The 10,209-nt window shown below is 42.3% G+C and overlaps 2 protein-coding genes across 2 annotated transcripts in view; one reads left to right on the top strand and one right to left on the bottom strand.

Moving 5' to 3' along the window:
• Positions 1–10,209, top strand: part of Lhfpl4 (lipoma HMGIC fusion partner-like 4) — a 75,301-nt gene that overhangs the window by 42,169 nt on the left and 22,923 nt on the right. The gene's annotated exons all lie outside the window — the stretch shown is intronic.
• The window catches only part of Setd5 (SET domain containing 5), a 122,874-nt gene continuing 120,908 nt past the window's right edge, over positions 8,244–10,209 (bottom strand). The window contains exon 24 of the mRNA XM_013509078.1: positions 8,244–8,290. Coding sequence (XP_013364532.1) covers positions 8,259–8,290 — 32 coding nt within the window. The 3' untranslated portion in view covers positions 8,244–8,258. The remainder of the gene's footprint in view (positions 8,291–10,209) is intronic.

Raw genomic sequence — 10,209 nt, 5'->3', positions numbered from 1 at the left:
TCTCTTTCTTTCTCTTTCTTTCTCTTTCTCTTTCTCTCTCTTTCTCTCTCTCTCTCTCTCTCTCTCTCTCTCTCTCTCTCTCTCTCTCTCTCTTTCTCCCCTCTCTCTCTTCTTCTCTCTCTCTCTCCCTCCGTCCCTCCCTCCCTCCTTGGTGTGTCTTTTTGAGACAGGGTCTCACTATGCAGTTCAGGCTGGCCTTTAACTCACTTTGTAGCCCAGGCTGGTCTTGAACTCACAATGATCCTCCTGCCTCAGCCTCCCAAGTGCTGAGATTACAGGTGTGCACCACCACACCTGGCTCAGCTTTCTTAACACAGATCAGATGATAAACTCCCTCTTTTTGCAGCTCCTGGGTTTAATATTACACTAGAAAGGCCATGAAGTGTTTAATCATGGAGGAAACATACTTAGGTCTGGTTGTTAGGGAGAGGATAGTTTGGAGGGGTCCAACGAAAAAGGGCTAGATGAGTCTTACTCTGACATCCTATTTTTATCTTTCTCTTTCAATTACTCTTGCATGTTATTCATCATTAACTTGACTTTCAATTCCAGAGCAGTTTATGGTATAATGAGTCTTAGATCAAAAGGTTGTGCCCATCACATATTGGGTGCTTAGGAAGTGTCTACTGAGTAAATGAATAAAAGGATGATATCTGACTTAAGTCCTAACTCCACCCTCTACTCCCTTTGAGGTAGCTTGATTCAGGTGTCAGACAACCTGAATTTGAATTCTGGTTATCATATTAACAACTAAGTGTCCTTGGGACTATACATGAATCACCTCTTCTATAGAATGGGGGAGAGCAATGTCTCAGTCTATCTTCTGAGGCTGTAACAGAATGCTGCAGACTGAATAGTTTATAGTGAACAAAAATGTATTCGATGTTTGAGGGTGGGAAGTTTAAGGCCAAGTGCTGGCATCTGCTGGGGGACTTCTTGCTCCTCTCTGACATGGCAGAGACAAAGAGAGGGCCCAGCTCTTCCTTTCATAAGTATCTTACTTACTTTTCTCTCATTTCTGAGACAAAATATCCGATGCCCAAAATTAAGGAAGGAAAGGTTTACTTAGCTTACAGTTTGTGGAGTCTATAATCAGCTGGCTCCAAGGCATGGTGGCATGGCACAGGGGCAACACTTCAATGTGTTGCAAGACAGCAAAAGCGGCAAGAGCAAAAAGGGAGGAGCAGCAGAGAGCAAGCCTCTTTCCCTCCCTTAGGGCCAGTGTAGCACTCATACTCATAATCCCAGCATTGGACCATGAATCAATCAAAAACTCTAGAAGCCCGCCCCATGACTGTATGAGGCTGTTGGGGGACATCTAGACACAAACCATAACAGTAAGGAACCTACTGCTGTGGTGACACATCAGTGCATTAATGGGGCGGAGCCCTCAGGACCTTCACACCTCTGAAGTGTCCCACTGATACACGGGAAAGAAATTCCCAACCTGAAAAATATCTGTGACAAGTTTGTGTTCTCTAAAATCAAAGAATGGATTTTAGGAACAATGGTGATTAAGAGCAGAATATATTTATTGAGGGAAAGAAAGCTTCTGTCTGAGAGAGGGACAGAAGGGAGGCCTGAGTGGGTTGACCAGGACTCTGTCTCTTTTAGGGATTTTTATAGAGTGAAATCACAAGGTGAGGCAGGTCCAAGCTGGGGGAAAAATGGGAAATCACAGGGTGGACGTGAGGTGGGACAAAATTATGATCAGCCAATAAGAATTGTTTAGGTAAAATTGATTAAATCAGATCAAATGGGGAAGCGAGTCACATAGGCAAGCAGGCATGAATACAGAACATGGGCTTTTCCCGTAAGGGGTTGGGTCAGTGACTCTTCAAGGTGATCGCACCTACTTAGAATATAGCTAATTTGTATCCCTAAGGAAATGTGTGGGTACATTTGTTTAATCTTTTGTCTTGAGGTCTGGCCTTAAGCGGAAGTGCCTATCTCTTCATTTGCAAGGAATCTTGTCTTCCATACTGGCTTCTTCGAGGGCCTGGCCCTGTCTGACTGCCTATAATATTTCTATCTAACTCAGCTGCCTACAACACTACCTCCAGCATGTCTTCAGGGTGGGGTCATTTTCAACTCAGAAGCCTTTGAGGACCTATTCAAACCACAGCCCGTGAGTAACAGCCTCATGCGGCAGTTGGAGGATTGTAAATACATGTTCACACCGGGATGCTAAGAGAACCCTCCTATGTGTTCACGATTATTACTTGCTGTGTGACCTGAATCAAACCATTTTTCTGCAGCACTCCATGGCCTTCCCAGGAATAAGGAAGGAAAGGTTCCAAAGTGGAAGGAGTGAGGGGATGATCCTGGAGAAAGAATCAGGTCTGGCTCAGGACAGCCTTCAGGCTGGGGCTTGGATCTGACTATGCCTTGCCCATCGCTTCCAGGTGGGGAGCAAGCAGGGCCAGGTGTGGACTGGGAAGATGGCTTAGCAGCAGCTGCATGAGGAAGTCCGGGGTGCTAAGAGGAGCCTGTGGCAGCCACTGAGGCTGGGGGATGGAAAGGCAGCTGGGGACAAGGCAGGTGCTGTGGGTGACTCATATTTCTTCTCTGGAGTGACATTCCCAAGGAGGCAGGAGGAAGTAACATTTCCCCCTTGAAGAAATGTCAAATGTGGGTCTGTAAGGGATGCTTGTGTAAGAAGTCTGAAAAGTGCTTGGATATTTGAGTCTGGGGCTGAGAAAAGAGTTCTGAGCTGGAGCTGTGATGGTGTGAGGTGGACGAAGAGAGAAGAGGTTCAGCCCAGCTTGCTGAGTCAGAGAGAGGAGGAGAAGCCAGAAAATGAATTTGAGCAGCGAGAGGTGGATCAGAGATCAGCGACTCAGGTGGCTTGGAGCTGCCTGTGATGTGGATGGGACAGCAGTGGAGGAGACCTTTGGTTATGATGTTGGAAACCAAACCTAGGGCCTAGGCAGGCAAGCGCTGCACTCTTGAGCTACACCTCCACTGAGATTGAACCTTGTGCACTATCCTTCTACGGGATGGGAAGAGTGGGATGCAGATGTAGCTCAGTGGAAAAGTGGTTGCAGTGGAGGCTGGGCACAGTGGTATACACCTATAATCTGGCCTCCTTGGTAGGCTGATGTGGGAGGATCTTGAGTTTGAGGCCAGCCTGGACAACTTAGTGAGACCTTGTCTTGAAATTAAATTTAAACTTCTGAAGATCTAAAGGTGGGGGTGTAGCTTAGTGATTAGAGCTCTTGCCTAGCATGCGTAAGTCCCTGGGTTCAATCCCAGTACTGCCAAGGGAGGGAAAAAAAAAGAGAGAGAAATTAAAGCTTTTCTTAGACAAAATAAAAATCGAGGGAATTTTTTGTCAGTAGATCTGCCTTGCAATGTGTTGAAGTTCTTTATAGAAAAAGAAAATGATACAGATCAAAAACTCAGATTTATATGAGCAAGAATATTAGAGAAGGAATAAATGAAGATTAAAATATAAAAATTTTAAACCAGTATGGTGTTGCATATCTATCTGCAACTCAGGAGGCTGAAGCAGGAAGATAGCAAATTCAAAGCCAGACTAGGAAGGGCTGGAGATGTAGGTCCATGATAGAATGCCCCAGGTTTGATCCCCAGCATCCCCCACAACACACACTTATTCTATGCTTAATTGATCTAACAAATAACAGTTTGTTCGAAATAATAGCAACAATGTTTTGATATATATGCATAAATAGAGTGGTATGATCGCACCAGTGTACAGGGGAGAGGAGAGGCATTAGCAAGGTTTTATTATTACAGGTAGTCACACTACATGCAAAGTGGTGTAATTTTTTTTTTTTTTCTTTTTGATACAGGATCTCACTATGCAGTTCAGGCTGGCCTTGAATTCACTTTGTAGCCCAGGTTGGCCTCGAACTCACAGTGATCTTCCTGCCTCAGCTTCCCAAGTGCTGGGATTACAGGTGTGTGCTACCACACCTGGCTGGTATGATGATATTTGAAAGTGGATTTCTATCAATTGGAAGTATATACTGCAAGCTTCAGGACCACCACTAAAAGAAATGTAAGTGATATTCTGAGAAAGAAGAGAAAATGGAATTGTAAAATGTTCAATTAAAACCACAAAAGGCAAAGAAGGGTTGAATATAGAAATAAGTAAGGACAATAAATAGAAGACACACATTAATCCAACAATATCAGTAATCATTTTAAGGTCTAAAAGCACCAATTACAAAATAACATCTAGCCAATTGTATTTTGTCTTTCAAGGGACTCACTTAAATAGAAAGAAATATATGAATTAAAGTAAATGAATAGAGCAGGTGCCCTAGACCATGCCAGTAATCCCAGCTATTTAGGAAGCTGAGGCAGTAGGATTACAAGTTTCAGGCTGGTTTGGGCAACTTAGAAGACATTGTCTTAAAATAAAAAATAAAAAGGGCTGAGATGTACCTCAGTGATAGTATATGCCTGAATCTGATCCCTGGTACTGCAAAATCCAAGAAAAACCTAAAACAACAACAAATAAAAAGTAAATCAATAGAGAAAGTTATCTGACACTAACATTAATGAACAGAAAGCAGGAGCAGCTGTATTAATTTCAAACAGCAGCTGTCAGAGTAAAGTAAGTTACTGAGGATAAAAAGGGCATTATTGCCAAATAACAGAATGGTCAGTCCTCCAAGAGACACAGTGGGCCTTAACTTGTGTGCAGCTAAAAACAGGGTAAAGGCACAAGAGGCAAAAACTGGTATATCAGGTGACTGTTGTTGGAGATCTTAATACTCCTTCCTAACTGAACTCAGCAATACCATTAATCTACTGGATCTAATGGACAGCTATAGACCACTTCACTCATCAGGAGCAGGAAAACATCTTTCTTAAGTTCACATGCAACATCACCAAGACCAACCACATTTGGGATCATCTTAACAAATTTCAAAATAGAAATCAGTAACAGAAAGATAGTGGGAAAATATGAAAATGCTTGGATATTAAATAAAACATTTCTGACAGGCATGGTGGCACATGCCTATAATCCTAGCAGTCAGGAGTCTGAAGCAGGAGGATTGGGGTGAATTCAAGGCCAGCATGCACTACATAGTGAGACCTGTCATAAATACATACATACATATACACATACATACATAGATAACATTTCTAATTAATGGATCAAAGAAATCACAGAATTTTTGTGAAAATGCATGGGATGCAGTGAAAGCAGGAATAGGGAAGTTTACAGCATTGAATGTATATACTAGAACAGAAAAAAAGACTTAAGTCCGTCATCTAAGCCCCCATATTAGGAAGCTAGAAAAAGAAGAGCTAATTGAATGCAAAGTAAGCAGAAGATAAGAAATAATAATAATAATAAACCAATGGATTAAAAATGGAATCCATAAAGAAAATTAAAATCAAAAGCTGGTTCTTTGAAAAGATTGGTAAAATTGATAAACTACTATCTATGCTAATGACAGAGACAGAGAACTCAAATTGCTAATATCAGAATGAAGGGGAAGTCTAGGATGTTGCTCAGTGGTACAGTGCTTGGCTGGAATGTGTGAGCCCAGCACAGGGGGAAGGGAAAGAGGAGACATTACTACAGATCCTGTGGGCATTGAAAGCATGATAAAGTAATGTTGTGAACAACTCTGAGACCCCACATTTGATAACCTAGATGAAATGGACAAATTCCTTGAAAGACATATAATCTATCTGTCTTGGTTACTTTTCTCTCCTTGCTGAGACAAAATACCCAACGCCCAAAATGAAGAAGGAAAGGTTTATTTAGCTTACAGTCTGTGGAGGTTTCAGTCCATACTTGGCTGGCTCCGAGGCAGAAGATAGCAAAGCAACAAGAGCAAAGGGGGGAACGGCAGCCGAACAGCAGCCAGAGCAAAACCGAGGAATGGCAGCAAGCAGCTTCTTTCCCTACCTTACATTGTAAACAGGCTACCCCCACCTAAGGGGCCTGTAGCTCTCACATAATCTCCATGCCCTCCTCTTCCACAGGCTCAGGATGTATACAAAGTAAGTATCCTGGCTTCCTGCTGAGTCACTTAGCCAAACCTCTAGACTCCCCAAGTTGACACAATGTTTCAACCATAACACTATCTAAACTCATACAAGAAGAGATAGATAATCTGAATAGGTCTATTTCCTGATGGCAAACCTTTTAGAGATGAGTGTCCAAACTGCAACCCAAAATCCACTTATTTATCACAAAGTACCAACAGTGCAATTAAACACTATGATTTTAGTTTAGAAAAAACAACTCTACACTAACATCTCTTATCGTATAAGAAAAACTAATAATGTGTGCCATAGGTTTGCCACAACTATCCTAGGCCCTGCCTCTTAAAGGTTCTTCCATATAGACTCTATGAAAGAAATTTAAAAGAGGTTAGGGGACAAAATAGCAAAATAGAAAAGGAAGAGATTAGAACCAAGGCTGGAGGACAAAGGAGGATCATGGAAACTTTGGGAAAGTGGTGCAAAAAACAGACGGGAAAGACAGAAGGAAGAGATAAAAGGCAGAACAGAACTACAACCACAAAAAAACTAGAAACCATGTTCACACTCATATAAAACAAGATCAAACAATTAAAGAAAAAAAAAAGAGAAAAAACGTCCACTTCAAGGTGCGTCTCTGCTGTCACTGGTAGACAACGTGTGGAGATAGAGTCCAGATCCATGTTGATTAATTCCAGCAAGCCAGCAGTAGCTTTATGGTGGGGTAGTGGATAATCTCAGTGTTCAGGCTGGTTTCTGGCTGTGGGAACAGACCTGTTCAGCCTACAGCCATCCGTGCGCCTTCCCCAGGCTTGATGTCAGCTGGGAGCTGCTGGAGGGAGCCAGCAGTTGTTCTGCGTTCTGAGTTCCATTGGCCCCTCTCCAAGATGGCTCCTGGTCAATTGCCCTCTCCCTTGGGAGGCTCAAATCCACGCCACTCACAGGCTGGGGCAGTCCACAGCATCCACTCCTCTGTTGCATTGCTCATCTCTCCATGGAGGCCTCTGGGGTTGCCAGTGGCCACCCGGTATATGCAGGTTTGAGCTGTTCCTCCCACACAGTGAGTCCCAACTCAGGAAAAAGGCGCCACCCACCACTTCCTTCTTCCTTGAAGTTTCTCTCTTTGCTGTCCTCCTGGGCTTCAGTTCTCATTTCAGATCCTTCCTGGATCCAGAGGACCCACTTCCCTCCTTCTCTTCCTTGAGTTACTATATTCTAGTGTCTGGATTTTGGAAAGGCTCTTTCTCTGCTGCTTATCACACCAACATCTTCCTGAAAGTTTTATATTAAAGAAATTGAACTAGTAATTAAGAACCTTTTAGCCATTGCTGTTGTGGTGGCGCTTGGGAGGCTGAGGCAAGAGGATTGCTATGAATTCAAGGCCAGTCTGGGCTACAAAGTGAGTTCAAGGCCAGCCTGAAGTGCACAGTGAAACTCTGTCTCAAAAAGACACAGCAACAAAAACAAAACCTTTGAAAGCAGAATGCACGAGACCCAGATAGATTCACTAGTATACAAGTATTTTACCAAACAATGAAGGAAGAAATTATACCAATTTCCTACCTATATTCTCTTCCAGAAAATAAAAGCAAAGGGAAAACTCCCTAACTCCTTTTATGAGGTCAGAATTGCCCTAGTATCTTAACTAAAGATATTACAAAAAAATAAAATTAAGCCACATGTGATAGCACACACTTGTAATTTCAGCACTATGGGAAGCTGAGACAGGAGGATTGTGAGTTTGAGCCCAGCCTTGGCAATTTATAGAGAGCATATCTTTAAAAATATAGCTGGGCATGGTGGCTCCTGTAATGAAAGCTGAGGCAGGAGGATCATCATGAATTCGAGGCCAGTCTGGGCCACATGGTGAGCTCAAAGTGATCCTGAACTCATAGTGACACCCTGTCTCAAAATAAAAAAGATTCAACTTTGAAAACCAGCCAAAAAGAAACAAACAAATGGGGAATGGAGGAGTTGAAAGGAAGATAGGGAAATGAGGGCGGGGGGAAACAAGTTATATCATGTACAGGTACAAATTCTCTATGATAAATGTGATCATTGTGTATATCTAAAACCAATAAAATCTGATCAGAGAGAAGTAGGATCAGCCAGCAGCCCACTTTCTTGGCCCCTTCTGTCTCTTTCAAACAGAAAAACAAACACACACGCAAAGACAAAAAACAAAAGAAAAGAAAACAAAGCAAAACCTCTAAAAAATTCCTGGAACTAATAAGCAATTAGAGCAAGACTAAAGGATACAAGATCAATATATACAAGTTAAATGATTATCTATATACCAGCACTGAACAAGTGGAATCTGAAATGAAACCAGAACACCATCAAAATTAGCACAGGTATAAATGAAATAGGTATAAATCTAACAGAGTATGAATAAGATTTGTATGGGTAAGGCTATAAAACTCTGTGAAAGAAAGCAAAGATCAAATAAATAAAGAGATATATCATGCTCTTGGAGAAGTCTCAATATTGTGAACATGTCAGCTTTCCTAACATGATGTATATTTTCTGGATATTGACAAAATGATGTTAAAGTTTATATGGCGATGCAGAAGACCCATAATAGCTGAACATATTTTGAGGGAGAATAAAAACACTGAAAGGTGACACCATTTGGCTTCTATTCAAGATTTACTATCAGAACTGGGCATTGTGGTGCACACCTGTAATCCCAGCACTTGGAAGGCTGAGGCAGGATGATTGCTGTGAATTTAAGGCCAGCCTAGGCTACATAGTGAGTTCAAGGCCAGCCTGAACTGCATAGCAAGACTCTGTCTCAACCTTCCCCGCAAAAAAGAACTTACTATTAAGCTACTTAAGTCAGCATGGTACTGGGAAAGACTGGAGAGAGCAGATCAGTGAGACAGAGCAGAGAGCCCAGAAACAGACACACATGCATGTGCATGTGAATACACACACACACATATTTTTTTTTTTTGTCCTTTTGAGACAGGGTCTCACTATGCAGTTCAGGCTGGCCTTGAGCTCACTTTGTAGCCCAGGCTGGTCTCAAACTCGCAATGATCCTCCTGCCTCAGCCTCCTGAGTGCTGGGATTACAGGCGTGTGCCACCATGCCCAGCTCCACATACATATATAAAGGGTCCCCCAAAAAGGAAAAACCAAACAAACATATATAAAGGGCCAAAAGCAATACTTTGAACTTCATTGAGGCTAGGAAGTTAGTTATCCTCTTTGAGAGACACTATCAAGAGAATGAGAATACAAGCAACAGACTGGGAGAAAAAGAAACATCTGACTAAAGACTATACCCTAACTATACCTGCAACTCCTAACACTTAAAAACAAAGCTAGGTGAAGTAGCACACATCTGTCCTTCCAGCTACTTGGGAGGGTGGAGCAAGAAGATCACAAGTTTGAGGCCAGTGTGCACAACTTAGTGAGACCCTGTCACCAAGTAAAAAATAAAAAAGGGAACAGATGTAGCTCAGTAGTAGAGCCCCCTGGGTTTGATCATTAGTACCAAACACATAAATAATCAATTAAAAAAAAAAACAAAATGAAAAATAAGGAAGCAAATAATCAAAGTAAGAACTGAGCCTGGGCTGGGAATATTATTCAGTGGTAAAACACTTGCCTAGCACACATAAGCCATGGCTTCAATCCCCAGCACAGGAAAAAAAAAAATTGGCCAATTATCTTAACCTCATTGTCTTAGTTACTTTTCTCTCATTGCTGAGACAAAATACCTGACACCCAAAGTTAAAGGAGAAAAGGTTTACATAGCTCAGTTTTTGGTGGTTTCAGTCAATAATGAGCTGACTCCAAGCAGGATGGCTTGGCAGAGGGCCAACACAGAAGAGAACAGTTCATGGCACCCACAAGGTAGCCAGAGCAACAAGGACCTTAACAGCATCTTTCTGCCCCTTTTATACTCTACCTAGGCTACTAGCATTAGGGCAGTGCCAAACCAATCAATGGACTGATTTAGTAATCACACACCCTTAATCCCAGCATCACACATTCTAAATTCAGTGACCTCTGAAAAAGCCCTCAGGTTGCATGAAGCTTTGGGGGTACATCTAGACACAAATCATAACATTCTACCCTGGTCTCCCAAAACTAATGTACAATGCTTTATAAAAAAAGGCATTTGCTGGGCATGGTGGTGCATGCATATAATCTCAGCACTCGGGAGGCTGAGGCAGGAGGATTGTTGTGAGTTCGAGGCCAGCCTGGGCTACAAAGTGAGTTTGAG

The sequence above is a fragment of the Chinchilla lanigera genome, unplaced genomic scaffold (genome assembly GCF_000276665.1).
Source record: "Chinchilla lanigera isolate Chin_1 unplaced genomic scaffold, ChiLan1.0 scaffold00160, whole genome shotgun sequence".
In the NCBI taxonomy this organism is placed as follows: domain Eukaryota; kingdom Metazoa; phylum Chordata; class Mammalia; order Rodentia; family Chinchillidae; genus Chinchilla; species Chinchilla lanigera.
This window is presented reverse-complemented; position numbering and strand designations above follow the sequence as displayed.